This window comes from Galeopterus variegatus, unplaced genomic scaffold (assembly GCF_000696425.1).
Source record: "Galeopterus variegatus unplaced genomic scaffold, G_variegatus-3.0.2 Scaffold2372, whole genome shotgun sequence".
Taxonomy (NCBI): domain Eukaryota; kingdom Metazoa; phylum Chordata; class Mammalia; order Dermoptera; family Cynocephalidae; genus Galeopterus; species Galeopterus variegatus.
In genome coordinates this window covers 39,497-56,130 of record NW_007728483.1, presented here as the reverse complement: position 1 = coordinate 56,130, position 16,634 = coordinate 39,497, and the positions used below count along the sequence as shown (strand labels likewise).

Below are 16,634 nucleotides of genomic sequence, written 5' to 3'. Positions count from 1 at the left end.
TGAAGGGTGCATTATGGAATAAAAATACATTAAGAAAACAAATATCTTAAAACTGTTTTAATCAAAACCACCATAAACATTAGTGATGCTCTACTGTGCTACAATAACTGAATGAGCCATGAGAAAAGCTCACTTGATCTCTCAACTGTTATACACATACTGACTTGATAAACACTTTCAAACTCTTCCATTTTAAAGAAAAATGTCTATATTATTTATCAATTTAAAAAAGAAATAGATGCCATTACATTTTTAACACTATAAACTCCATGAAGGCCAATCTCCTGTGAGTATACACTGCCATATTTTATCACTGTGTTGTGTAACCCAATGTGTTTCCACTTGGAGTTTGTGGTCAAACAAAGCACAGTCCAATAAAATATCCAAATATAATAAGCAGAATCTCTCAGATTTCTTCTGCTTCACTATGGTCTCAGCCCTATTTACAATACTTATGTAATATAAATCAGCATTCTCTGGATGGGGGTGAATTATAAACTATAAATAATTCTGTGCCAAAGGATCTATAAATAATTATTAGACTGACTCAACAACAGAGCCTGCTCCAGAGCTACTTTAAATGTTTTCTATGACTATTTAAGAAAACTTAAAAAAAGTCTCCCAACTCACCGTAAATGCTGATCATTACACGATTAAATATTTTTAAAAGTGTTTTAGAAAATGAGAAAAAAACTTATTTGGCAATGTGCTGTTATTTATATACTATCACCTTTGAGCCTTAAAAAAAATTAACAGCATTCACAACTTATGCTCTATCTATTTTAGTTATGCAGATGCTCACCCAAGAGCAGATGATCAAAGGAACAGAACAGCAGAATAAAATATACATTTAGTGGACACTTACGAATTGAATGAAAATTGTTTGAATATAGTCTATTAAACTCTGCATTAAAGAAATTTTGTTATGGGAGATTTGGACATTGCTATCACTGATTTAACAATATTGTTAATGATCTGACTATGGGAGAGTACAATTTGTTTTAAAACTATAAAATGTTAAAATCAGGATGTTCAAACTGCAACGGTAGTGTAGTTTACCAGCATACACTCTTAGTTCTATTACAATAACAACATAGGAAATTTGACCATAATCAAAACTGTGGGTTTAGCAGAGCACGGAACTTGCTACCTTTATGAAGAACTACGATTCTCTACATTATTTAACTCATTAACAGGAAAAGAGACTGTAAATGAATTTAACTCATTAGTTTTCAAGTGAAACTTCTATTTCATTTTTTCCCAAAATGGAGAAATACTATGCTTGACAAATCTCATGAAATTACTTCATGTAAAGATAACATCATCCGGCCCACAATACAGGTTCTGCCTTCTTGGTATAAATGTTTTTTTGGTAGGGAACGGGGGAGGATGGAAATGGTCCTCAAGAATCTCAGTGTTAGTGGGCCGGCCCGGTGGTGCACTGGATAAGTGCACCGCTTGGGAAGCATGGCGGCGCTCCCGCCCGAGGGTTCGGATCCCACATACAGACCGGTTCCCGCTCACTGGCTGAGCGAGGTGCGGGGGCAACGCCGAGGGTTGCGATCCCGTTGCCGGTCCCCGGTCCGGTACGGGGGCAACACTGAGGGTTGTGATCCGTTGCCGGACACGGAAAAAAGACAAAAGACAAAAAAAAAAAAAAAAAAGAATCTCAGTGTTAGGTACTATAAAAATGTTTTATTTACAATTAAACCTGAAATTTAAAATTACACAGAAATGGAATAAGAATGAGTAGAACATTTTATCAGGTCACAGGTTGGCCCAAACTTAAGCTCTATTTAAGAACCATTTTGCTTGATAAATAGTACCAATTGGTGGTTAAACCAACATTTATAATGCCTACTCTGTGTGTATGACCTGTATCACATATTAAGGGGGTTAAGTAGCTTTTAGTAAATTTAAAGTGGATACAAATGGAATTCAATGACAAACAAAATCCTCAGAAAGATAGATCATTTGCTTAAATTTTACAAAGAACCACCCCACTTTTTGAATTCTGGCAATAAAACTAGTTTTATTTAATTAGCTTTACTTGTATAAAAATGCTTCCCGCATTTCAGTAAATGGCACATATTTAAAACTTCCAAGATACTCTTATAAACTCTACCTAGAATAATACACACAAATCCAAAGAGATCAATAACCTGAAAGTATTATGTATTATATTTACTAAACATAATTCTTTATACATCTATTATACATTTTCAATGTCTCCTTAGTTATTATTCCATCATGTGAATACATCAACAATGCTGGGGTGCATACTCTTGCAGATGTGGCAATGATTATGCCAGAAAATATAGGACATGGTTAATTTAACTCAAATTCAGTCACTTCTCCCTTTTTTATTTCTAAAGTTAATATACTATTATTAGAATACTCAGGTGAATCTCAAACCCAAGTGAATAAATACTAGAAATTCAGTCTAGTAATATTAAGGCTAATGTAATTAAATTGAATTTGCATCTTTTTTTTTTTTTTTGAAAAACAGCAGCTGCCAACTTTTCAGTGGAGAACAAATTTCTATAGTTTTTATTTTACAAATTACAGCACTCCATGTGAACTGTAACAAGATAAACCAACAATTTCTTTATGAAGAATCTTTTTTTTAAAAGTATGTGTGTGAAATCTTTAATAAACTTCTCTGAAAAAAAACCTTCTCTACCTTGGTTGTAATTTTGCATTTAAACAAGCAATTTCAAAACACAGTTTTAAGCCACTTTCTAAGTCACTAACTTTGACCAGGTTTTGAAACTGTTATATTTGTAATATTACAAAATATACTGCTAGTCTCAAAGAATTTTATATACTACATTAGTTCAACAAATACTCCCTCCCACCCTCCAAAAAAGAACAATGTCATCACTTGAATTTTGTTAGGAGTCACAAAAGTTTTTATTTAGGAAAAATACTCCCTTCAATGTTTATTAGATAATGAATTTTATTTAAATGAAATAGTTTACTTATACTTTTCTGTGCAGACTAATTTAAAAGTATGCCTCTTTCCTTTAATAAGCAAACTGTATTTGTCTCATTCTGCATGGCAGATAAGAAATTAATACTTTACTTCTTTGTAACTTAAAAATCAATTATGAGATTTTCCTCATTATGAATGTTATTTCTGTATGAATTATTGTGCTGCCGCTAAAAATGAAAAGTTAGTAAAGGATATGAACACATCGGGAAAAAACCATAAACTATAATATTAGTTAATAATGAAATATATTAAACATTGTTTAAATATTAAACAGTAAAATACACCTTCTATATTAAATAAATAAGATCTAAATTTGTCATATGGGAAAAAAGGCCAATACCTCCAAATCATGGGGATGGTCTAGTGCAAAGAGTGCCCACAGAAAAAAAAGAAAGAAAAAAAAAAACACACACACAAAAGTAGAAGAAAAGGAGGTATAATTACATTTAATACTGGTACTGTTTTCAGTAACAAATTAAACCAGTGATTCTCAATCCTTCCTGCACATTAAAATTACCTGGAGAACTTTTTAAAAAATAGTGATGACCAGGTCTTATGCCAGACAAACTGAATCAGAATCAGGATTCAGACATGGGTATTTTTAAAAACTCCTCAAACAATTCTGATGTGTAATCAGGGTGGAGAGGTATTGATTGAAACTTACATATTTCTTACTGTTACCTGACTCAGAAGAGTGTCCTATGAATAAAGAAACAGAGCTTCCTTCATAGGCAGGGCAAACAAGGGGGTCTCCAATTAATAGTAACTAGGGGTTAAGTCAAGTTATTAATACACACTTTGTTTCCATCAAAATATCTACTTACGCCTCTTCACTTCCTGAAATTCTGTATTCTCAAACTCTAAGACCAAGTATACTCAAATTACTTTGTAATAAATCAGTTACACTGAAAATACATCATTCATTCATTCATGCATACAAATATTTACTGAATGCCTACTACGCACAAGGTGCTGTGTTAGGTGCTGCTGTAGAACTGAGTCATGGGAGAATAAATAGTGGTTGGCTGAAAGTTTGGGACTTTTTTTTTTTAGAATTAATGGTTATAAAATTAATTACATGGACCTAAATATGGAACTAAACTGTCAAAACGAAGAAAAAAAATACATACTAGAAGTCTGATTTTAAAATACAGGGTATAGCATATTTGTATTTTTCCTAATGTTCCATACAGTATTTCCACAAGCCTTTCAATATACATAGGCAAATTCAAAATAAAAAAATAAACCCTGTTCGAAGTAGATGTTCCCAAATTTAACTCATACTCTTTATCAAGTAAATTATATATATAAGAATAAATACCAAAAATCTTTATGGAAAGGTAGTTCATGTCCATTTGTAGTAGTCTTAACAAGTAATCTCACATTACAATATTACAGATTTTAGTTCTTGACTATTTCATCATGGAGAAAGTTTACACAATACATAATTTATTTTGAAAACAGATTTATATGCTGACAAATTCTAATGTAAACAAATTTGTTTTCTTTTATCTTCAAGAAGAGGGATGCAGAGAAGGAAAAAATGGGCAAGATCTGTTCAAATCTTTTAAATATATTAAAATCTAATATTTTTAAATGCTGATTGCTTTTTTTATGAAGAGCCTTGTGAATTTCATATGAATAAATATCTTTTCTATTTACTACTGGCAAGAACTTTTGTGGCTACTTAAAAAATAAATAATTGCTTCTCATTTTTATGATAGCATTAAATTTCAAAAAGAGGCTAGGTAATGTCAGCTTAACACATATGAAAGTGTTAGATGTTTACTAAAAACATGTTAACCTAAGAGAGAATCATGGTGGGGGGAAAATGGGGGGAAAAAATGACAACAGGACTTAATGATCAGCAAAAATTCTAATGGCAAAAAACAATGTAGGGGAGCATAGGTTCCTAGTTTCTTTTAAGTAGTAAAAGGTGAAATCAATACTCAAGGAGAATGGTCATTCGTTGTACCTTGGATGCAACATTCTGTCTAAAGTAGAGAAATAGTAAAATAGTTTACTAAGATAAAATATAGGTTTTGTATTTTATACCCTATTAAATATGCACATAAAAATACCAGCGTTTTTATCTTGTTTCTGTTCAGACACTTAAGTAAGCAAACATGTTCTTTGGTGCCTGGGAGTTTATCAATATTTAGGGATAACAAAAGATAAGAACTCCAAGACTGACAAGCCCAGAAACAGAAGACTCAAAATACTATACCATATAAAATAAGAATCAAAGCTGGACTTATGAGAAAAGATAAAGAAGTTAAAGTTACACTGCAATAAAGCTGATACATACTCTTTCCCCCAAATCATACTCTGGCTCCCAAAATGAAAGTACTAGAGCCTATTATATTTTTAATCTGTGTTTTGAGATTTTTCAAAAGGAAAGATATCACAGAAATATATCACTCTAAGTTTTAAAATCACCAAAGTCAGTGAAAAGAATGTACATTCATTAAATGTATTCATTCATAAGTAAAGAAGTCTTGAAAAGGCTGAACAGTTCAACCAAAGCTGAAAATTGTTCTTGATTTTTCACCATTCCGTTTTTAAATAAAGAGTAAGTGTAGGTATAGTATACATACAGGTGGACATTTTGATTCATTCAAAATAGTCACATCCCTTTGCTCAGTTCTGAATGTTACAGACACTAAAATTTAATACCATTCATAACACAGTCTTTTCAGTAAAAGGAATTATAGAGCAATGAAAAATCAGAAGCGAGATGGCTTTGAGAGCCTTATAACCTCTAAATATACACACATTTATAACCTGTATTTATTTTCTAAAGAAACAAATTTTAAGTAATGCTAATTTAACCAATGGAGAAAAAACTTCTATCAAAATATACAATTTCCATTACAGACTACAAGGCTAATATTAAAAAAATAGTTATAAGCCAAAAAGTTGCTTATATGGATGACAGGCATCATCCCTTTGAAGCACAAAGCATCAAATAAGGTCTTATAAAAGATCAATCTGTGACCTTCTTCATTTATAAGTTCCTGATAAATTCATAAAGCTTGAGTCTCAGTCTTTAGTTCAAGGTATATCCATACTTCTTAATCCAGATTTCCATAAATGGGGGAACCAAATAATTCAGAATCTCAAGTGAGATTTATGCTTTACCATGTACCTGAAAAAAAAATATTATAATAGGTTATAATGAATATAGAAATTTTAGAATTTTTAGAACATTACATGTAAAAATAAGTTGACATTTCCTAAAATTTAAATCAACAGTGAAACAGAATGTTCTGTCTTCTAAGTAACTAGAAACTTAATACTGTAACCTTTGGGAATATAAGTATTTCTGAAGTAACTTAGAAGAAACATTGCTCTTATTAAATTCTATAATTTAAGTGCTTCTAGCTAGAATAAATGTTTCACTTTAATATATTATCAGTTATAATCATATTGCGTTACCTTAGTCACCTCTGACTTTGAGGAAACCTATAACATCTAGTGAAAAACTTATACCAAGAAAATTACAGATTTTTAAGAAGAACCTCAAAGAGAACAATAAATTCAGTGGTATTAAGTGTGATTATATGCTGTTCTTAAATTTGCCAATTACAAAAGTTATTAATGTAAAGGGTTTTGAGAATACTACTTATACTAGTAATTAAAATAAATTTTAAAACTGAATTCCTTTCATGAGCTACCCAGAACTCAAATAAATCAGTCAGAGACCTTTCAGTGCTTGCAAAAAACACAGGGATCATTTAATCCAAACTCCTTGGATAGACAGAAAACTAGGTTCAGAAAGGTCACACAGTTCTGGGCCAGCCCGGTGGCGCACTCGGTAGAGTGCGGCGCTTGGGAGCGCGGCGGCGCTCCCACCGAGGGTTCAGATCCCATACAGAGACTGGTCCGCTCACTGGTTGAGCATGGTGCGGGCGTGACACCGAGGGTTGCGATCCCGTTACCAGTCACGAAAAAAGACAAAAAGGAAAAAAAAAAAAAGGAAGGTCACACAGTTCATTAGAGCCAGATCACAAAACCACAGTTATAAACAAGGCTATCAGCTCTTTTCCCTCTATTTCTAAAGTAGATATATCAAAAATATTTGTTAATTTTCTACTGTAGAACAGCAAACTAGACAATGTTCAAAGGACACTGGGGAATATGGTTTGCAACTTTAAGAAACTTAAAATCTAACTGAGCAGACAGGAAAATTACTACAATAAAGCATAGGTAAGTATATGTTAGGATCGGAATTACCTGTCCAATGTTTCCCAGAACCGTAAGAAAACTGGTCTATCCAAATGACGTTTGTGATAGCTGAGTTCTAATACTGTTACATCCCACTTCTGAACATTTGGATCTAGACGGACTTCATCATACTTGAGATGGAAGGCTTTAACTATATGGGAAGTGGGGGGAGTAATTTTTTTATTCCAACTATATTCAAAATAATAAAAACATTTTATAGAATAACAAATATTTTTAAAAGTAAGAATAAAAAATACATCTAACAGATATTAACCAGAAAACCTAAAAAAAAATTCCATCTTTCTTCCACCAACCGAAGCTATACAGTGATCTTTTAAATAACACATGCTAAGCACTACAGAATCCTCAAAAACATTCAATTCAACAAAGACAACCTACAGAATGGGAGAAAATATCTGCAAACTATGCATCCAACAAGGGATTAATATCCAGAATATACAAAGACTCAAACAACTTAACAGTAATAAGTAACCTGATTGAAAATGGGCAAAGGAGTTGAACAGGCATTTACAAAAGATATACAAATGGCCAACAGACACATGAAAAAATGCTCAACATCACTCAGCATCAGGGAAATGTAAATCAAAACCACACTGAGATATCATCTCACCCCAATTAGACTAGGTATTATCAAAAAGACAGAATAATAAATGCCAGTGAGGATGTGGAGAACGGGAACCCTCCTGCACTATTGGGGGGACTGTAAAATAGGGTAGCCATTGTGGGAAACAGTACAGAAGTTCCTCAGACAACTAGAGATAGAACCATATGATCCAGCAACCCCACTGCTGGGGAAATATACGCAAAGGAATGGAAATCATAATGTCGAAGGGATACCTGCACTCCCACATTTATCACAGCTCTATTTACAACAGCCAAGAGTTAGAACCAACCTAAGTGCCCATCAACAGACAACTGGGTAAGGAAAATGTGGTATATACTCAATGGAATACTACTCACCCATAAAAAAAAGAATGAAATTCTGCCATTTGCAGCAACATGGATAAACTTAGAGAAAATTATGTTAAGTGAAATAAACCAGGCATGGAAAGAGAAATACCACATGTCCTCACTCATAAATAGGAGCTAAAAATATTAAGAAACAAACAAACGAAGGTAGAAAGAAACAACCACCACAATAATACATTGAGCTCTTAATAAAAGAGAGAACAGAACTGTGGGGATTAGAGGTGGGACAGGGAGAGGGAGGGGCGTTAACGAGGAATTGGTTAAGGGTCACAAAGATTGACTATGTTTTGTAAACACGAATATACTAATCCTAATTTGATCACCACATATCGGACATGGATATTGATATTCAAATCTGTACCCCACAAGTATGTACAATCAATTATGCTTCAATTAAAAAAAAACTGTCCAAAAAAATTTTTTTGATCAATGGACATCACATGGATCATTCAAACTTCAAGTGCTTGAGCAAATACTTAATGAGGGTTTATACATGCCAGCCATAGGGACTGAAATGAGGAATGAGGTAAGATAAAATGCATGTGGTCCAGTGAAGGACAATAAGAAAAAAACTATTCACATACTGTATGTTAAGGGTAGTAGGGTATCATAGAAACACAAAAGTACCTTACCCACACCATAAATGCAGTCAGAAAAGGCCTGCACAAGCAGTGATGACTAACCTGAGACCTAAAGGTCACGTAAGAATTAAGCAAGCACAGAAAAGCAACCCAAGTCAAGAAGAGCATGCCCAAAGAGAAAATGGTTTAGTTTAGGAACTGAAGAAATTTACAGATCTGTATCATGCAAAGTAATATAGGGAAGAGATAAGACCATAGAGGTTCAGAGCAATATTGGACTTGTAGGCCACATTAAGGAGTTTGAACTTTTATCTAAGCAACATGGAGAATCACTGCAAAGTGGTTAGCAGAGACTATTAATGATACAATTTAGCAATCTAGAGGACAGAAAGGAAGTTCTTCAATTGGATAGAAGACATGGATAGTAAGAGAAAAATTCAAAAGATAATCGGGGAGTAAGAACTAATGAGACTTGGTCAGAAATGACAAAATGCGAAAAAGAAAAAAATTACAAAGACATATCTGACATTTAGTGAGTGCCTTCCACATATCATGCACTACTCTAGGCACTGAGGATACAGCAGTGACCAAGATAGTCTCCGTGCTCAGGGAGCTTATATTCTAATAGTCAACAAACAGTTAAACAGATAAATATCCAATATTCAGAAAGTATAAAAGGAGCATAAGGAGTTTAGATAATAAAAGTGTATGGAAAGTTATTTTAGATAGGGTGTTCAGGGAAGGCCTCTTGTGGAGGTTACCTAGAAGTAGGTGATTGAAAGAGCAAATCTTGCAAAGATGTGGCAGAAGAGGATTTCAGGCTCAAACACCAGCTCACACAAAGGTCCTAAGATGGGAGCAAGTTTGGAATGTCCTCTGAACAAGTATAATTTTTTTGTAGGCAATACCTACATGTAGAATTTTCTCAGCTACTGTGCAAAGAAATCTAAAATTTATACCAAACGTGATATTAAGCCACTAGAAAGTTTAGAGCAAAAGGTCGAATGTGATTTTCATTTTTAAAAGATAACTCTGGGTGTTGGGTTGATGACAGACTCTAGGGCAAAACTTCCTGAACTGGTGTGTACTGTAAACAGGTTGGGGGGGGGGGGGATAAAATATTGACTTACAATCCTTTTCCTCTCCCTGATAATCCAGTTAAATCATCCCACCTAGTTTGTTACCATGTTTGCAATCCATTTATCATCAATGGAGCTTGCTTTGCATGTGCACATGTAAAATGTGTAGCTTTATTTTTCTTCAATTTTTGGGTTTTTTTTCTAATTTTTGACTTTCTTACTAGCCTATGATTATTATTATCACTACCATCAACTGGTAACAGAAGTTTCTAAAAAGAAATCAACCAAATTTGCTAAAAGTTTTTGGTAGCTACTTTATGAATTGCTTGTTACATACTGTTTGCTGGCATATTAGCTTTTGACGTTAACGACTAATCAAGGTTCAATTCTTGATGAAAATTTGAAATGAATAATTTGTGTTTAGTATATAACATTAATGTTATTTTTAAATTAGTTGCTCTTAGAAATAAAAGTCTCTTCACTGGACATAAGTTATTCATTTTGATTTTAAACAAATAATTAAACAAATTCATTAAAGGGGATACATGTTATGGGGTTCGGAAGCCCATTTTCAAAATACTTATTTTTTATATGTGTGAAAGAAATATTTTTGTCAATTTTTAAAATATTTAAGTTACTGAATTAAACTAAGTCAACATTTCAATATTTTCTATTCTGCTTACTACATGTTTTGCTTTTCTAATTTGCTCGGTGATTACTTTAAATCATTCTTTAAAATACATGTTATATTTTTAAAAATACATCTGAAGCCATAAAGGCCTACAGTCTCTTTTAATAATTTTAATAGATTTAATATTTATTGATATTTAATTTTCTACCAGAATAAACAACTTTTTAAATCAAAGCTGGAATATTAGAGTCCAAAAAGTTATGTCACTAATTAGAAAACATAATGAGGTTTCTCTCATCAGACAAAATACTTTATTTGCATGAAGCAATGGTGCCAAGCAAACTTACACCATTACCATAAAGCATCTTTCTTATCTAGAAAAAGATTTAAAATTTGTAAGCCTCTGTAAGTAAAATCAGAAGAAACAAAGTTCTTTTACAAGCAGCAAGTTATACAGTGGCATAATGAATACAAAAGCAAAATATTTCACGCAATTCGGAATTGCTCATTTTTGCAAACTCCATAAATTCTGTTACAATTTTGGGGGGAGAACAATGAAACAAAAAGAAAAACAAAAGGTGTCCGTTTGAATACTATTTAGATACACTTTTGGCATGACAAATGACAAAAGGACAACACAACACAGAAGATCATTAAATAAAAAATTTTTCTCAATGGTAACTAGCATGAATTTGAAGAAATTATCATTAAAAAATTTTGATCAAGCATAAAATATTTTTTTTAAAGTTATATCCATTCAACATGATGATTTCCATTTCTTTGGGTATATACCCAGAAATGGGATTGCTGGATCAAATGGAGGATCTATCTGTAGTTGTTTGAGAAACCTCCATACTGTTCTCCATAGTGGTTGTACTAATTTACAGTCCCACCAGCAGTGTAGGAGTGTTCCCATCTCTCCACACCCTCGCCAGCAGTTGTTATTCTCATTCTTTTTGATTATAGCCAGTCTAACTGGGGTGAGATGATATCTCAATGTGGTTTTAATTTACATTTCCCTGATGACTAGTGATGTTGAGCATTTTTTGATGTACCTATTGGCCATTTGTATGTCTTCCTTTGAAAAATGTCTATTCAGGTTTTTTGCCCATTTTTTAACTGGGTTTTTTTTTTTTTTTTAATTGTATAATTGCTTGAGTTCCTTGTATATTATGGATATTAATTATGTCAAAGAGATACCTGCACTCCCACATTCATCACAGCTCTGTTCACAACAGCCAAAATATGGAACACACCTAAATGTCCATCAATAGATGGATGACTGGATAAGGAAAATGTGGTATATATACAGTATGGACTACTACTCTGCCATAAAAAAGAATGAAATTCTCCCATTTGCAACAAAATGGATGAGCTTGGAGAAACTTATGTTGAGTGAAATCAGCAAAGCACAGAGGGATAAATACCGTATGCAGTCTCTCATAAGTGGGAGCTAAGAGAGAAAGAAGAAAGGAAAGAAAGACCACAGTGGTGCGTTGGACTTGCAGAGGGAGAGAGCAGACCTAGGGATACAATGTGGAGTGCGGAAAAGGGGATGGGGAGGGAGGTCAGAGATAACTGAGGGGATAAATGGGTGGGGGACACAGGGTATAATCACAATTTGTGGCTATGGGCATGCTGCCAGTACGGCTCTGGCCATCACATCTTAGGCACAAGTGGTGACAGTTTGCTTTGTACCCCATGAATATTCATAACCAATAAAAATCAAAACATCAGTAAATAAATAAAGTTATATCCAGTTACAACCTCAAACATAATTTTGAAAAGATTTTATTTGACAATTTTATGCAATTCGACATATGCTATCTTCTCTAAAACTGTGCACAGTATTATAATTATGCAATATTAAGAAAATATAATAAAAGTTTTTACCAAGGTCCATACAGATGCTCCCAAATACCCTCAGTTTTTCCCATATGCTATATAGATATTAACATTTTCTATGTGTATTAAAATGGAGAAAGGGTGGGAAGCCAGAAGAGTGAAAGCAGTGAGACCATCTTAAATTTCTGGCTTAGGCAAATTACGGAAAAAACTAATTGAGTACAAGAAATAGTTTGAGAATGAGGAAAAGAATAAGATGATCAATTCGATTTACAACAGGTTGAGTTTGACGTAACAATGGAACATCATAGAGGAGTTATCTGGTAGTCAGTGAGGTATGTAGGCTCAAAATATAAGGCTAGAGACATAACTTCCAGAACAAGGAGACACAGATGGTAATCGAAAGCTATCAGATCTCCTTGAGAGGGTATTCAGAATTAAAGGAGAAGAAAAATGGGAACATAAACATACAGTTGACAGTCAGAGGAAAAGTAGTAAGGGAATCTAAGATAAAGTGTAACAAGAACTTGGAAAATAATGTTTTAAAAAGGAGCGAATAAGTCAACAGAGTCAAATTTTAATAAGAGGTCAAAAGTATCCAATACTTGGGTCACTGGTGACCTTGGTGGGAACAGTTTGGTTTTAGTTGAGAGTAAGAGCCAGACTACAGTGGATTGAGAATTCAATACAAAGTTAGTGGAGATAATTCTTTCAAAAATGTAGTTGGAAAAAGAGAAGCAGCTGACAAAAAGGAGCCAGCACAGAAAGAAGGCTAAAGGGAAAGAATAATTCATGCAGGAAAATCATTGATTACTGTTAAAATTCTCTAAATTCTTAATGAGAGAACACAAACAATAATAAAGCCATCGCTACATACTTAATGAAATTCAGAGAGCATTTACCTCCTGACTATTCTAAACATTTTTCTGTTATACTATTCAACAAGGCAAACAAGTAGATACAAGACAGCATTCACAAACATTTTATTTTCATTAAAACTTCCATTCTCTCTCTACATTAACTCTTATTTACCAACTCGTTATGTATTATTCAAGTTTCAGAAATAACATAAAAGCCTATCATAATATCAGTAATATTAGAACTCACTTTTTAAAATGAATGAAGGTAGCAGAAGAACAAATGATAAAACTTTCAAGCTTGGGCAGCTTCTATGAAAAAATGGTGGTACCACTAACAAAAACTGGGATTGCTAAAAGGCTGGATTTCACAGTGGTATAATCTATATTCATAATAACTAAGTTGCCATTTCTAATAAGCATATTTGTTCCATAAAAATGACTTATAATTAATTACTAATGTTGCTATTTTAACTGAGTACTACAATTAAATAATTGTTGAAATATCCTTTTTAGCAAATAAACAGGTTAATTTAATCTACTTTTATTACATCAATTTATACCAATATGTTTAATAAAAGATATCAGCTGCATGAAATAAATCAGCAGATATTTATTGAGAGCCTCTCTATTCCAGGCACTCTTCTATGCTGAGGACACAAAGGTGAATAAAGTAGAAAAGGCCTCTGCTGTTGTGGAACTTGACTGAGGCCAGGGAAGAGTTCCAATAAATATATAAAAGTTATATAAGTGCTATCAAAAAAATAAAACAGCTTAGAAAGCAACTGGGAGGAGGTGATGGCTATTTCAAACAAGATAGTCAGAGAAGGATTCTCTGAAGAGGGAACATCTGAGCTGAGATCTGAATGAAGAGAAAAAGCCAGTCATGCTGCAATCACTCAAGATGATGGGAATGGCTGGTAGAGGTCCTATGGCACTTTAAGTTACAGTTACACATTCCTGTTCATCAAAAAACCCATTTAAAACTGGTGATCAATTTTAATCAAAATGTATGGATATGCAACAATATTAATAATTTTAAACAACCTAAAAAATAATTATTAATATGGGATAAGCAATATTCATTTTTAGATTTAACTACACATAATGTATTGATGTACAAAAGCCTTTTGAAAACATTTCGTAGGTGCTTAAAAATTAACATTATACGTGTTACTTAATGGCAATCCTTTGATGTACACCTCATATATGCAAAACCATATATGGCTCTTTCTCTTAAGTAAAGTGAGAACATTTCTTTATGGGATAAGCAGTAAATATAAAGAGAATCTTACTTTTAGCAAATATGTCAACTGGTGATCCATCAGGCAAAAGCCACGGCCAACCTTTGAACTGCCATGCAGGACCCTGCACAAAAACTGCTACAACCCGGTCCCTACAAGTAGAAAATGGGGTGGGGGGAACAGAGAGAGAATATCTCAAACTTGAGCTTTAGTTATTGTAAATCCCTAAAGAAAGGGTCTCATAATTATTTATGTCATATAGTCTCCTATCAATTCTTCTCTGAGGCAAATACAGTAAGTACATTACCTTAACTTTTCAATACAATGTTATCATTAGAGTACATTAATGATTGCTATACTTCCTATGTATCTGTTTTTTGCACCTAAATCTCTTAAATATAATTATAGACACAATGATTTTATGTAATCTTTTTAGTCTTTCCCCTTCCCTTCTATTAATTCGAGTAGGACTCACTTTTCCAATGCAATAGGGAACAGTGGTTGATCTATTAATCCAAAAAGTTGGTTTTAAAAGCAAATCATTTAAAATTCAAATGCATCTTAATTATTTTACTTTAATTAAAAACATTACATTATGGGCCGGCCCTGTGGCGCACTGGATGGTGCGCCGCTTGGGAAGTGCGGTGGCACTCACGCCCGAGGGTTCGGATCCCACATACAGACCGGTTCCCGCTCACTGGCTGAGCGAGGCGCGGGGGCAACGCCGAGGGTTGCAATCCCGTTGCCAGTCCCCAGTCCGGTACGGGGGCAACACTGAGGGTTGCGATCCGTTGCCAGACACGGAAAAAAGACAAAAAAAAAGACAAAAAAAAAAAAAAACATTACATTACAGTAACTCACCAACAATTTTATGAAATCCTTATTTTGGAGTTCTTCTGATTACTTGGGAAGTAACTGGAGTATAAAAACTATCTAGACTTTTATAATTTTTCCAATTGTTTTACAATCTTTCCAATTGTTTCACTCACCCTAAATTATGTAAGTTGTTTTTTGTATTTGTTTTTTTTAAAGCAACATTTTTTTCAACCATTCGATCTAGTTTTCCTGGAATGAACAAATCTTTCTAGGCCCCCTTATTTTATTATTTCACACACTATTCAATTAAACTGAGAAATTATAGTAAGTGGTGCCATAAACTGTTTAAGCCTACAACCAAAGAGGTGGGAACCAAACAGTAACATTAACAATAATGGTTAACATTAATAACATTTACTAGTATGTGCCAGTGCTGCTTTAAGCACTTTATGCATTACTTATGTTAACACATTTAATCTTCAAAACAATCCAGTGAGGTGAATATTATTAATACCCTCACTTTAGAGATGAGGAAACAGACGTGCATGGGCATACTAAAGAACAGAAAAGGAAGGGAGGAAAGGAGGAAGAGAGAAAGGAAGAAAAAGAAAAGAGAGAGGAAAGGAGGAGAATAAATTATTAATCTTGGAGATTGGGTAAACTATTATTCCTGTTTGAAGACTGATAAATCATGAGAACAACCATCACAGCATTGGTATGGAAACAGTTTTGACTTTGCAACCCCCTGGAAGGGTCTTGGGAATGTCTAGAAGTCTAGAGACCACACTTTGATAACCACTGTGTTAGATGAAGACTCTATACATCCAAAAAAAACCATTAAACCAGGGTTACCCTCTATTCAAAGTAAACGTTCTACAGCAGCTATCCAAGTCTGTGAAAAACTGCTAGCCTAAAATTCTTAATCTGTTCAAAATCTGAGGCTAAAATTAAATCTTAAGTAAAAAAATGTCTCCCTTTCATGGGATACATGCCCCAAGGTCAAAACCATCTTTGGTAATGCAGTACCAAAGATGGTAATCCCTCAATTTTATGATGTAACTTGTACCATGTAATACCTGAAAACCCCAGGTCCTGCCAAACTAAAGGAAATTTGCTGGACAGAGGTCACCTAGATCCTACTGGGTCTCATAGGGTTAGCAATGGAACAGGATAATAAACAGCTGGCCTTTGTACAACAAAGGGGGGGGGGGGTTAGGGGTGCAGACCCCTCATGCAGTCAAAAATCCATGTATAACTTCCGATTTTCCAAAAACCTAATTATGTCCCGTGCTTTTCCCTGGGTGGACAAGTTTCACAGGGCACCCAGAGCTCTGGATGGGGCGGGGGGGGGGGGGGGGGGTTTTTTTTT

General features: G+C 33.8%; 1 protein-coding gene across 1 annotated transcript in view; it reads right to left on the bottom strand.

Annotated features, from left to right (window-relative positions):
* Window positions 1-1,675: 1,675 nt before the first annotated feature.
* The window catches only part of LOC103597632 (parafibromin-like), a 44,219-nt gene continuing 29,260 nt past the window's right edge, over window positions 1,676-16,634 (bottom strand). The window contains exons 5-7 of the mRNA XM_008581496.1: window positions 14,501-14,601; window positions 7,232-7,373; window positions 1,676-6,143 (exon numbers count right to left, since the gene is read on the bottom strand). Of these exons, the coding sequence (XP_008579718.1) occupies window positions 6,107-6,143; window positions 7,232-7,373; window positions 14,501-14,601 (280 nt within the window). The 3' untranslated portion in view covers window positions 1,676-6,106. The remainder of the gene's footprint in view (window positions 6,144-7,231; window positions 7,374-14,500; window positions 14,602-16,634) is intronic.